This window comes from Haliotis rubra, unplaced genomic scaffold (assembly GCF_003918875.1).
Source record: "Haliotis rubra isolate DU_JTF1 unplaced genomic scaffold, ASM391887v1 Scf43, whole genome shotgun sequence".
In the NCBI taxonomy this organism is placed as follows: Eukaryota; Metazoa; Mollusca; class Gastropoda; order Lepetellida; family Haliotidae; genus Haliotis; species Haliotis rubra.
This window is the reverse complement of record NW_025767113.1, coordinates 343,095-357,517: the sequence shown is the minus strand read 5'-3', so window position 1 is coordinate 357,517 and position 14,423 is coordinate 343,095. Positions and strand designations below refer to the sequence as shown.

Sequence of the window (14,423 nt, the reverse complement as noted above, 5' to 3'; positions counted from 1 at the left end):
GTATAACAGAATTGCTGTAGTACACAAGTGTTGTATAACAATGGCTGTAGTACACAAGTGTTGTATAACAGAATAGCTGTAGTACACATTTGCTGTATACCAGAAAGGCTGTAGTACACAAGTGTTGTATAACAATAGCTGTAGTACACAAGTGTTGTATAACAGAGTGGCTGTAGTACACAAGTGTTGTATAACAGAATGGCTGTAGTACACAAGTGTTGTATAACACAATAGCTTCATACGACCCATGAGCTGTAGTACACAAGTGTTTTGTATAACAATAGCTGTAGTACACAAGTGTTGTATAACAATAGCTGTAGTACACAAGTGTTGTATAACAGAATAGCTGTAGTACACAAGTGTTGTATAACAGAATGGCTGTAGTACACAAGTGTTGTATAACAGAATGGCTGTAGTACACAAGTGTTGTATAACAGAGTGCTGTAGTACACAAGTGTTGTATAACAGAATGGCTGTAGTACACAAGTGCTGTATAACAGAAAACTGTAGTACACAAGTGCTGCATAACAAACGGCTGTAGTACTGTAGTACACAAGTATAACAGAATGGCTTAGTAACATTAGCGGCTAGTAGTACACTGGGTGTGTTGTATAACAGAATAGCTGTAGTACACAAGTGTTGTATAACAGAGCGGCTGTAGTACACAAGTGTTGTATAACAGAGCGGCTGTAGTACACAAGTGTTGTATAACAATAGCTGTAGTACACAAGTGTTGTATAACAGAATGGCTGTAGTACACAAGTGTTGTATAACAATAGCTGTAGTACACAAGTGTTGTATAACAGAACAAGCTGGGCTGTAGTACACAAGTGTTGTATAACAGAATAGCTGTAGTACACAAGTGTTGTATAACAGGTGGCTGCAGTGTAGTGTTGTATAACAGAATAGCTGTAGTACACAAGTGTTGTATAACCAGTACACGGCTGTAGTACACAAGTGTTGTATAACAATAGCTGTAGTACACAAGTGTTGTATAACAAATGGGCTTCATACAGTACACAAGTGTTGTATAACAAGACGTCTGCAAAGCCTTGCTGTAGTACACAAGTGTTGTATAACAGAATAGCTGTAGTACACAAGTGTTGTATAACAGAATGGCTGTAGTACACAAGTGTTGTATAACAGACTATTCCAGCTGTAGTACACAAGTGTTGTATAACCATGTAGTAATCGAAGTGTGTCTACCAAGTGCTGTAGTAACACAAGCTGTAGTACACAAGTGTTGTATAACAGAGCGGCTGTAGTACACAAGTGTTGTATAACAATAGCTGTAGTACACAAGTGTTGTATAACAGAATGGCTGTAGTACACAAGTGTTGTATAACAGAGCGGCTGTAGTACACAAGTGTTGTATAACAAGAGCTGGCTGTAGTACACAAGTGTTGTATAACAGAATAGCTGTAGTACACAAGTGTTGTATAACATAGCTGTAGTACACAAGTGTTGTATAACAATAGCTGTAGTACACAAGTGTTGTATAACAGGCTGTAGTACACAAGTGTTGTATAACAATAGCTGTAGTACACAAGTGTTGTATAACAGAGTGGCTGTAGTACACAAGTGTTGTATAACAGAGTGGCTGTAGTACACAAGAGCTATATAATGGACCAGCTGTAGTACACGAGAGCTGTATAATAGTGAGTGAGTTGGGTTTTACGCAGCTTTTAGCACTATTCCAGCAATATCATGGCAGGGGACACCAGAAATGGGCTTCACACATTTTACCCATGTGGGGAATTGAACGTGTGTCTTCCGTGTGACGAGCGAACGCTTTAACCACTAGGCTGTCCCACCTCCCCAGTGCCCAAGTGTTGTATAACAGAGTGGCTGTAGTGCCCAAGTGTTGTATAACAGAATGGCTGTAGTACACGAGAATGACAGTTAGGGTTGCTAATTGATATAGATCACAGAGATCGATAGTCGTTAACTGAATATGTATCGACTTTTATATATATATATATATATATATATATATATATATATATATATATATATATATATATATATAGGAGAATTAACATTGAGCAAAACCTGGATTGCTAACAAAAAAGCCTCCATAGTTTAGAAGCAGCCCATGAACAAAATCTGAATACTGTGAGTGAATTAAAACTGTTTTCATCACAATGGTTTTTGCATAATATTATCGAGGACACAATTTTCAGATCGATATTCATTATTGTGCCAGAACATGTTACGAGCTGATTTACAAGTTGAAACTAGAACGTTAACTGAGAATCAGTACATGAAAGAACCAGGTGTGAAGCCAACAAACAACACAGAAATGTGATGTCATTAAGAAATGTGTTCTAAAATTAACTAAGTTCACAAATCACTACAAAGGTATCACAAAACAGAGAGCAGTACAAATTCAAAGTATTTTAGTATAAAAACAGTGATTATATCAACAGACAGGTGGTAGCAATATTCACCTCCCAGCAACGGTGATCCAACTTGACACCAGGCCTGGCAGGGTATAAATATTGTCACAAAATGCTGGTCATCTTGTGGCTTGAGATGTAATGGTATAGTCTGTTTGCAGTAAAAACGTACCAACGAATTTCACTTTAAACCAAACAGTAAATCAAATAAAGTGAAATTAATATTGCGAATCCTCATAATTTTACCTTGCCAATTGAACATTTGAATCTCAGAATTTTATTCATCTTAGGATAAAAGTTGTTTAACAAACGATCATAGATTCAAATCGCTATTATTGGTTTATATTATAAGGTGGTATGCGTAGTAGTTGGAACACTGAAACAAATGTGCATGCGGTACGTGATGAGCGTTAACTTAGACCAACCCTACTTGTTCTTTGTGTTTCATTTAATGTGCACACACCCTTGTAATACAAACCAATAATATATTTACAATAAATATAACATATATAACAATGATATTTAAATGTTCAGTTGGCAAGGTAAACTTATGCGGATTTGCAATCTTAATTTCACTTTATTCGATTTACTTTCTTGTTTAAAGTGAAATTCATCGGTACGTTTTCACTGCAAACAGACTATAGATGTGAAGTAAAAGTTACCTCCCCTTATATATCAAAGAAAAACCTACGTGATCTTTCGAGGCTATTCATAGCATCACTGGTGATGCCTATAGGGTTGTAGCACACTTCAGTACTCTGTCTAAATATAGCAATGCCCCTAACGAATAACATACCTACCTTCAAGGGGGATGCGGTAGATGATGAAGAACATACCTACCTTCAAGGGGGATGCAGTAGATGCTAAAGAACATATCTACCTTCAAGGGGGATGCGGTAGATGATAAAGAACATACCTACCTTCAAGGGGGATGCGGTAGATGATAAAGAACATACCTACCTTCAAGGGGATGCGGTAGATGATAAAGAACATACCTACCTTCAAGGGGGATGCAGTAGATACTAAAGAACATACCTACCTTCAAGGGGGATGCGGTAGATGATAAAGAACATACCTACCTTCAAGGGGGATGCGGAAGATGATAAAGAACATACCTACCTTCAAGGGGGATGCAGTAGATGCTAAAGAACATACCTACCTTCAAGGGGGATGCGGTAGATGATAAAGAACATACCTACCTTCAAGGGGGATGCGGTAGATGATAAAGAACATACCTACCTTCAAGGGGGATGCGGTAGATACTAAAGAACATACCTACCTTCAAGGGGGATGCGGTAGATGATAAAGAACATACCTACCTTCAAGGGGGATGCGGTAGATGATAAAGAACATACCTACCTTCAAGGGGGATGCAGTAGATGATAAAGAACATACCTACCTTCAAGGGGGATGCAGTAGATGCTAAAGAACATACCTACCTTCAAGGGGGATGCGGTAGATGATAAAGAACATACCTACCTTCAAGGGGGATGCGGTAGATGATAAAGAACATACCTACCTTCAAGGGGATGCAGTAGATACTAAAGAACATACCTACCTTCTAGGGGATGCGGTAGATGATAAAGAACATACCTACCTTCAAGGGGATGCGGTAGATGATAAAGAACATACCTACCTTCAAGGGGGATGCAGTAGATGCTAAAGAACATACCTACCTTCAAGGGGATGCGGTAGATGCTAAAGAACATACCTACCTTCAAGGGGATGCGGTAGATGATAAAGAACATACCTACCTTCAAGGGGATGCGGTAGATACTAAAGAACATACCTACCAGGGGATGCAGTAGATCTAAAGAACATACCTACCTTCAAGGGGATGCAGTAGATGATAAAGAACATACCTACCTTCAAGGGGATGCGGAGATGTAGATACCTTAAAGAACATACCTACCTTCAAGGGGATGCGGTAGATGATAAAGAACATACCTACCTTCAAGGGGGATGCGGTAGATACTAAAGAACATACCTACCTTCAAAATGAAGTACATATCTACCTTCAAGGGGGATGCGGTAGATGATAAAGAACATACCTACCTTCAAGGGGGATGCAGTAGATGATAGAGAACATATCTACCTTCAAGGGGGATGCGGTAGATGATGAAGAACATACCTACCTTCAAGGGGGATGCAGTAGATGATAGAGAACATATCTACCTTCAAGGGGGATGCGGTAGATGATAAAGAACATACCTGTGTTGAAGTGGGACAAGGAAAAAGTTGATGAGCTGTGCAGCAGGCCACACCTACAATTACAAACCTGAAATTCAGAGCTTGTGTGCAGTTTCTGTGTGAAGACTGTGTACAGAGTCTGTGTGTGGAGACCATGTGTTTAGAGGAGTCTGTGTGTGTAGACTGTGTACGTAGTCTGTGTGTGGAGGCTGTGTATGGTAGCTGTGTGAGGAGTTTGTGTATGGTAACTGTGTGTGGAGGCTGTGTATGATAACTGTGTGTGGAGTTTGTGTATGATAACTGTGTGTGGAGTTTGTGTATAGTAACTGTGTGTGGAGTTTGTGTATGATAACTGTGTGTGGAGTTGGTGTATGATAACTGTGTGTGGAGGCTGTGTATGGTAACTGTGTGTGGAGTTTGTGTAAGGTAACTGTGCGTGGAGGCTGTGTATGGTAACTGTGTGTGGAGGCTGTGTATGGTAACTATGTGTGGAGGCTGTGTATGGTAACTGTGTGTGGAGGCTGTGTATGGTAACTGTGTGTGGAGGCTGTGTATGGTAAGCTGTGTGGGTTATTGGTGACTAGAAATGTGAGGTAGGCTATGTGTAACTATGTGTGGAGTTTGTGTATGGTAACTGTGTGTGGAGGCATGCCTCAAACTATGTTTACACCACCCAGTGCTGTAGTTTCCCTCCAGTATGTTACACCACCACCCAGTTTCCCTCCAGTATGTTTACACCACCCTGTAGTTTCCCTCCAGTATGTTTACACCACCCAGTGCTGTAGTTTCCCTCCAGTATGTTTACACCACCCAGTGCTGTAGTTTCCCTCCAGTATGTTTACACCACCCAGTGCTGTAGTTTCCCTCCAGTATGTTTACACCACCCCTCCAGTATGTTTACACCACCCAGTGCTGTCCCTCCAGTTTCCCTCCAGTATGTTTACACCACCCAGTGCTGTAGTTTCCCTCCAGTAGTTTGTTTACACCACCCAGTGCTGTAGTTTCCCTCCAGTATGTTTACACCACCCAGTGCTGTAGTTTCCCTCCAGTATGTTTACACCACCCAGTGCTGTAGTTTCCTACCAGTATGTTTACACCACCCAGTGCTGTAGTTTCCCTCCAGTATGTTTACACCACCCAGTGCTGTAGTTTCCTACCAGTATGTTTACACCACCCAGTGCTGTAGTTTCCTACCAGTATGTTTACACCACCCAGTGCTGTAGTTTCCCTCCAGTATGTTTACACCACCCAGTGCTGTAGTTTCCTACCAGTATGTTTACACCACCCAGTGCTGTAGTTTCCCTCCCAGTATGTTTACACCACCCAGTGCTGTAGTTTCCCTCCAGTATGTTTACACACCCAGTGCTGTAGTTTCCCTCCAGTATGTTTACCACCACCCAGTGTTTACTGTGCTGTAGTTTCCTACCAGTATGTTTACACCACCCAGTGCTGTAGTTTCCCTCCAGTATGTTTACACCACCCAGTGCTGTAGTTTCCCTCCAGTATGTTTACACCACCCAGTGCTGTAGTTTCCCTCCAGTATGTTTACACCACCCAGTGCTGTGCTGTATGTTTACACCACCCAGTGCTATGTTTTCCAGTATGTTTACACCACCCAGTGCTGTATGTTTCCCTCCAGTGCTGTAGTTTCCCTCCAGTATGTTTACACCACCCAGTGCTGTAGTTTCCCTCCAGTATGTTTACACCACCCAGTGCTGTAGTTTCCTACCAGTATGTTTACACCACCCAGTGCTGTAGTTTCCCTCCAGTATGTTTACACCACCCAGTGCTGTAGTTTCCCTCCAGTATGTTTTACACCACATGTTTGCAGTGCTGTAGTTTCCCTCCAGTAGTGCTGTGTATGTTTCCCTCCAGTATGTTTACACCACCCAGTGCTGTAGTTTCCCTCCAGTATGTTTACACCACCCAGTGCTGTAGTTTCCCTCCAGTATGTTTACACCACCCAGTGCTGTATGTTACACCACCCCCTCCAGTATGTTTACACCACCCAGTGCTGTAGTTTCCCTCCAGTATGTTTACACCACCCAGTGCTGTAGTTTCCCTCCAGTATGTTTACACCATGTTTACACCCCAGTGCTGTAGTTTCCCTCCAGTATGTTTGTTTACACCACCCAGTGCTGTAGTTTCCCTCCAGTATGTTTACACCACCCAGTGCTGTAGTTTCCCTCCAGTATGTTTACACCACCCAGTGCTGTAGTTTCCCTCCAGTATGTTTACACCACCCAGTGCTGTAGTTTCCCTCCAGTATGTTTACACCACCCAGTGCTGTAGTTTCCCTCCAGTATGTTTACACCACCCAGTGCTGTAGTTTTCCAGTATGTTTACACCACCCAGTGCTGTAGTTTCCCTCCAGTATGTTTACACCACCCAGTGCTGTAGTTTCCCTCCAGTATGTTTACACCACCCAGTGCTGTAGTTTCCCTCCAGTATGTTTACACCACACCAGTGCTGTATGTTTACACCACCCCCTCCAGTATGTTTACACCACCCAGTGCTGTAGTTTCCTACCAGTATGTTTACACCACCCAGTGCTGTAGTTTCCCTCCAGTATGTTTACACCACCCAGTGCTGTAGTTTCCTACCAGTATGTTTACACCACCCAGTGCTGTAGTTTCCCTCCAGTATGTTTACACCACCCAGTGCTGTAGTTTCCTACCAGTATGTTTACACCACCCAGTGCTGTAGTTTCCCTCCAGTATGTTTACACCACCCAGTGCTGTAGTTTCCCTCCAGTATGTTTACACCACCCAGTGCTGTAGTTTCCCTCCAGTATGTTTACACCACCCAGTGCTGTAGTTTCCCTCCAGTATGTTTACACCACCCAGTGCTGTAGTTTCCCTCCATGTTTACACCACCCAGTATGTTTACACCACCCAGTGCTGTAGTTTCCTACCAGTATGTTTACACCACCCAGTGCTGTAGTTTCCCTCCAGTATGTTTACACCACCCAGTGCTGTAGTTTCCCTCCAGTATGTTTACACCACCCAGTGCTGTAGTTTCCCTCCAGTATGTTTACACCACCCAGTGCTGTAGTTTCCCTCCAGTATGTTTACACCACCCAGTGCTGTAGTTTCCCTCCAGTATGTTTACACCACCCAGTGCTGTAGTTTCCCTCCAGTATGTTTACACCACCCAGTGCTGTAGTTTCCCTCCAGTATGTTTACACCACCCAGTGCTGTAGTTTCCCTCCAGTATGTTTACACCACCCAGTGCTGTAGTTTCCCTCCAGTATGTTTACACCACCCAGTGCTGTATGTTTTCCCTCCAGTATGTTTTACCACCACCCAGTACTGTAGTTTCCTCCAGTATGTTTACACCACCCAGTGCTGTAGTTTCCTCCTCCAGTATGTTTACACCACCCAGTGCAGTCCCTCCAGTATGTTTACACCACCCAGTGCTGTAGTTTCCTACAGTATGTTTACACCACCCAGTGCTGTAGTTTCCCTCCAGTATGTTTACACCACCCAGTGCTGTAGTTTCCCTCCAGTATGTTTACACCACCCAGTGCTGTAGTTTCCTACCAGTATGTTTACACCACCCAGTGCTGTAGTTTCCCTCCAGTATGTTTACACCACCCAGTGCTGTAGTTTCCCTCCAGTATGTTTAGTTTCCTCCAGTATGTTTACACCACCCAGTGCTGTAGTATGTTTTCCTCCACTGTATGTTTACACCACCCAGTGCTGTAGTTTTCCTCCAGTATGTTTACACCACCCAGTGCTGTAGTATGTTTACACCACCCCTGTAGTTTCCCTCCAGTATGTTTACACCACCCAGTGCTGTAGTTTCCCTCCAGTATGTTTACACCACCCAGTTTACAGTATGTTTACCACCCAGTTTCCTCCAGTATGTTTACACCACCCAGTGCTGTAGTTTCCCTCCAGTATGTTTACACCACCCACAGTACCACCCAGTGCTGTAGTTTCCTCCAGTATGTTTTTACACCACCCAGTGTTTACACCACCCAGTGCTGTAGTTTCCCTCCAGTATGTTTACACCACCCAGTGCTGTAGTTTTTCCCTACCAGTATGTAGATTTTCTTACCTTGTAATTTGTCACCAGGATTGTAATGTAATCCTGAAAGCAGAAACATGAGGAATCTACAGACAGAGTCAGGACAATGCTGTTTGTGGTCAATAATGCTGCTCAAGTCATCCCTTGCTGCTCCATGAAAAGTGCCGTCTGGCCATGCCGGAATCACTAACTTCGAAATGGCAGTGCTAAAGTAAGTCCACACATAACGTAAGCTGTGTGCTCCTTGGGTATCAAATGAGAAAACTCTTATGATGTCTGCGCTATAGAAGACATTGTGGACATTAGTGTGCTTCAGTTTTGTGAGAATTCATATGACTTTCAATTGTTTATTTATGTCCAAAATGCTTGTTTAGATTCCAAACCAGCGGATTTGGGAGATAGCCCAAACCAGTATGTGTGGATACCAACTACGTGCTCACACCAAAACCATTTATACCCATGCCTCAATCACAAACATGCATTTCACTCCATTGAGTAGTTACATTACAACTTATATTCATGGAAACACTTGAGACTTTCAAGAACCAGTTCATATAGATTGTCTGATCAACTTATCTGTTTCATTCCAACAATATCCCATTTTCAATATTTGAAATCTGAATTTTTTTAAGGTTGTCATTCACCTGCAGAAACAGAAAGAGAAAGGTATAATATGATAAGATATATTAACTTAAGGACTGTTCATAATTTATCTCAAGAGGGGATGATGATGATTTTATGGGGAGGCCACCCATTTTGTTCTGGGGAGGTAGGGGGGTCGTCACTTTTGTTCACATAAACCAGGGTGGGGTCAGCAATTTTGTACATACAAATATTAAAATGTTGTGCAAAAAAAATATGGAAAGGAGGGGGATTATTGATTTTGTTCATGACGAATGACTAAATGTTTACAAGTATTTTACAGAAAGCTTAAGCATTATTTTCAAGCAACATTCACTATTTCGAGTAGTACCTGTTTGACTTTCTTTTTGATATCATGGAAGCTGTCCCCTCTAAATGCTGCCATCCCAGTCAAAAACAGCATCAGTACTTGGGGAGCAAAGAAACACTGAAAAACAGGTGAGAGTTCCACTTGCAAAAGCGGTAGTGGTCAATTATAGTTGTGTTTGTCAATAACAGCGGTACTGGTCAATTATAGTTGTGTTTGTCAATAACAGTGGTACTGGTCAATTATAGTTGTGTTTGTCAATAACAGCGGTAGTGGTCAATTATAGTTGTGTTTGTCAATAACAGCCCTACTGGTCAATTATAGTTGTATTTGTCAATAACAGCAGTACTGGTCAATTATAGTTGTGTTTGTCAATAACAGCGGTAGTGGTCAATTATAGTTGTGTTTGTCAATAACAGCAGTACTTGTCAATAATAGTTTTGTTTTGTCCATTTTGATATTTTATAGCAGCAGTTGTATTTGTCAATAATAGTCAATGATTTGTCCATTTTGATAATAGCATAGTTGTATTTGTGATATTGTTAAAGTGGTTGTTAAAGTGGTTGGCAAAATCAAATCTCTTTCTGGCTGGTTAACACTCCCCAAAAAGAGAATAGAAACAAAATTTATTTTTTTTCATACAAAAACACAGTTAAGTGTATATGAATGTATCTTACTAGTTAAGCCAAGCACAGCTGAGGAGCTAACTTGACAAGGAGGATACAGAGTGGAAAGTCGGCTTGAGTGGTTCGATATCATGAGTGTCCTCAGTGTAAAGGGAAAGTTACACTACCGTGACATGTGATTCACTTAGGCAATCCATAACATGTCTTCATGTTACATTTTATAAATTCACTCAACAACAGATTGAGTACTTTTTTTTGTAAAATTAAAAAATGCATAAAATATAAAAATAAATAAATTATGCTAGGATTATAAGGGAAAAATATAAAAACGTACACAGTCTTCGTTTTCTTTCAGTCCCTACGTTTGTTACCACTGGCAGATGAAGTTAAACCTAAAAACTGTTTCATTCGTTGTCATGATGATGGAGATAGAAATATCAATGGGTACAAAAGATGACTACATTTTCCAATTAATTCCAAGACGAAACTTTATTTCAACCTTGTTGATCAATGTAAGGACACACCCCTATAGTACTAATTGTGCTTGCGGCTGGCGCAGCAGAGATCACAACCTAGTCAAGAATTCTGGGAATATCATCTGAGTATTCTCGGGAGAAAAATAATAACAAAAGCAACAATCAGTCCAAGGGAGGTGCTCAAGATCAGTGTCCATTTTAATAGAAGAAGGGAGATAACTATCTGTGGACATTGTTACTTAGGTAACTGTTTCATTTCTAGGCTGATACCTGAGATGTTTTATAATTCACCTCACATCTCAACCAACCATACTTCATCATCACAGGTCTCACCTGATCTACAACCATCATTTTGATTGGTGCTGCCTTCTTCCCGATGAAGAGTCGATCTAGAGACATGTACCATCCTCGCAGCACTGGTCCCTGCAACCATGGGAGACATGTTTACTATACCTGGCCAACTACTGTCAAGTTCAGAAAGTAAATTTAGATAAACCTGTAGAGGTTTCCAATTCCTTGAAGAGAATCGTCCTTGGGGTACATATATGCATTTTCTACGGCTGAAAATGTCATGTGACAGTTGTATCAATGTTTTAATAAAAATATTGTACAATAAATAAATATCTTTTTATTTATTATATGGCCCCCACCTCGTGGAGTTACCTCCCGCTACGCATGCGCAGCCAACCAGGTAAGCACCCAGGCCCGTATCATCATTCCTTCTGCTGAACAAATCAGTGAACAGAATTGCGGGGAGGTGGGCGGCCCTACCCCAAGGACGATTCTCTTCAAAGAATTGGAAACCTCTACAGGTTTATCTAATTCTTTTTCATAGAGATCGTCCTTGGGGTACATATATGCATTAACACAGACTCCCAAAGACCAGAGGCTAGGGAGGAGGGAATTCTGTCAAAGTACAAATAAATAGCGATCTTGTAATTACAAAAAGTTACTCATGCCATAACAATCACCTGTCACGCTATCGAGAGAGGCATTATAGGAGGTGACCTGACAGGGAGAAATCATACTGAGGACCGACCTCAACTAGTTAAGCATGACAACACATCATAGAGAGTGTAAACAAACCCAGCCCACGGAGTGAAAACTCTATAGAGAGCACCGTACAGGGAAAACCAGAACTCACAACCGAAAATCTCAACTGAGCGATTGAAAGGTGGCAAGAATCAACAGTGGATATGTCAATTAAACAAGAACTGAACACAGTGTCAATAGAAACCAAAAACAAAGACTGCTAACAAAAAAGTGCTAGGCAGGCTCCAAATAGCGGCAGAGCAAATCTCTTTGATGGGCAGTGCTGCTGTAAAAGCTTTTGAAGTGACGACTTGCCCTGACCAAGTGAGCCTTCAACCCCTCAGGGGGAGGCTTGCCCTTAGCCTGATACGCAGCACAAATGACAGATACAAGCCAGCGAGAAAGTGTCTGTTAGCTGGCAGGAGTCCCAGCCTTCCCGCCACGGTAACAGCAGAACAGATGGGTACCCGTACGGATCCCTTGTGTTCGCTTGATATAGATCTTGAGGGTCTTACGGACATCCAACGGGTGAGTGCTCATTGCAGAGGTCCAGGATGTGGAAGGCTGGGTAACGGTAGGAAGTTCGATAGGAGCTGTCACATGGAAAGCATGATCAATCTTCGGACGGTAAGTATCCGGGAGGCGAATACAGACACGATCTCGATGGAACACAGTCAGTGCCGGGTCTGCGGACATGGCATGTAAATCACCAACCCTTCTCCCAGATGTCAAAGCCACCAGAAAAACAGCCTTCCAGGTCAACAGCTGAATGGAAATAGCTGATAGACGTGAGAAAGTAGGACCGGACAGCATATCTAGACCTGACAGAGGCCAAGCCACCCACTGAATCTGTGGATTGGGGTGTGGCGCACATTCTGAGTGAGAATGTCCGGTTGCAAAGGTAATAGAACAGGAGGCTGAGCCAGAAACCCGATAATTACCGGTAACCAGCTCTGTGACGGCCAAAGTGGTGCCAGAAGCACAAGTAGCCGAGCTGGCTGGGTGGACAGCTGGGAGAGGACCCGGGGAATGAGTGGTAGTGGTGGAAACGCCCACAGCACCTTGCCCATCGAATCCAGCAGGAAGGCTTCGGAAGCCAACGCCCTCTGGTCCGGTATTTGAGAGCAGAACACGGGTATCTGATTTGTCCCGCCGGACGCAAACAGATTCACCTGGAACAATCCGTACAACTGAGCATCCACTCGTGCAGGGCCAGGATCCGGCGAGAGAGTGCGTCTGCTCGCACGTTCTCCAGCCCCGGGAGATAAACAGTCGCACTGGTCGCAGCAGAGGAGAAACTCCCATGTCTCCCAAAGGAGTGCTAGGGACACCGTGCCGCCTTGCTTCAGGATGTACGTCATGGCCGTATGGCTGTCCAACTGTAGAGGAACCACCTGGCCCTGAACATGCTCCTGGAAGCACTCGAAAACCAACCGCACAGCTCTCAGTTCTAAGACATTGATGTAAAGGCGGGCCTCGGCTTCGGACCAGTGTCCGGACACCGACAGACTGCCGAGAATACACACACACACCCCAGCCCATGAGGGACGCATCGGTTTGAACAGTAAGAGCTGGCGTCGGGATTTCCAAAGGGACTCCCTTGGAGAGATTTCCGACATTGGTCCACCACTGAAGGTGAGGAGACAACCACCCGGGGACTGTGAGACACTTCTCCATATCCTCCGAGTGAGCCCACAGACTCGCCAACGCTTGCTGTATGGGGCGCATCCTCAACCGCGCCCGCCACACGACAAAGATAGTTGCCGCCATGTAACCTAGCAGACGGAGACAAGTCTGCGTAAAGTAACGAAGACACCGTCTCCCGTACTCTGGTGATCCGGTCGGGCGACAGAGACACAAGACAGTTGTGAGTTGTGAACCGCGCCCCGAGTAAAAACAAGTCCTGGGTGGGTACCAGGTCGGATTTCTTGAGGTTTATGATCCACCCCAGTCGAACTAGAATGTCTATCACTGAGTCAGTAGAATCTAGGCTCGCTGGCTGAGTTAGTGCACGCAGCAACCAGTTGTCTAGGTAAGGATGACAATGCCTTCTGTGCGACCGCGCGAGAGTCGCCAGCACTAACATGAGCACCTTGAACTGATAACACATCCCGTCGTAAGAGAACCGGAGGAACTGCTTAAATGTGGGATGAATAGGCACATGTAGATACACATCCTTTAGATCGATCAACATAAGCCAATCACCGGGCTGAACAGAGGAGATCACAGGCGAAGTGTCTCCATCTTGAAGGATGGAACCTCTAACATGCAATTCAACCCCTTGAGGTTGAGAATGGGACGGAACCTGCCGTCTTTCTACGGAACGAGGAAGTACGTGGAGTAAAATCCCGCCTGTTCCTCGCCTGGTGATACACGCTCTATTGCGGACTTGTCCAGCAAAGCCTGAACCTCGTCGCACAGAATACCCGCCTTGACCCGACAGAACGGCACCGGAGTGTCTCGGGCGAGCCTCGCTTCCACAGCGGCAGAAGGCCGACACTGACTGTGGATAGCACCCAAGTGTTTTGTGTTGCCTTCTCCCACTGTGGTAGGAAGAGAGACTGGGATGTGTGGTAAGAGTGCGTAAGTAGTCCCTTGCAGGTGAACTGGCTGGGACGTACTCACGGAGACAGCCTGCACGAAGTCGGGGCAGACCCCCCCTGACCACGAAAAAGGCTGCTGGGAGCCAGACGAAGAGGTCTGCTCCTTAACCTTAACC

The 14,423-nt window shown here is 43.7% G+C and overlaps 1 protein-coding gene and 1 long non-coding RNA gene across 2 annotated transcripts in view; one reads left to right on the top strand and one right to left on the bottom strand.

Moving 5' to 3' along the window:
• LOC124288974 (protein Mpv17-like) overlaps positions 1 to 14,423 on the bottom strand; it is a 30,147-nt gene that overhangs the window by 2,053 nt on the left and 13,671 nt on the right. The window contains exons 3-6 of the mRNA XM_046725573.1: positions 11,006 to 11,095; positions 9,595 to 9,690; positions 8,652 to 8,684; positions 4,611 to 4,663 (exon numbers count right to left, since the gene is read on the bottom strand). Coding sequence (XP_046581529.1) covers positions 4,611 to 4,663; positions 8,652 to 8,684; positions 9,595 to 9,690; positions 11,006 to 11,095 — 272 coding nt within the window. The remainder of the gene's footprint in view (positions 1 to 4,610; positions 4,664 to 8,651; positions 8,685 to 9,594; positions 9,691 to 11,005; positions 11,096 to 14,423) is intronic.
• Positions 1,821 to 10,691, top strand: LOC124288975. Its single transcript, XR_006901554.1, has 3 exons — positions 1,821 to 1,885; positions 5,183 to 5,191; positions 10,678 to 10,691. It is a non-coding gene; the product is annotated as an uncharacterized LOC124288975 (long non-coding RNA).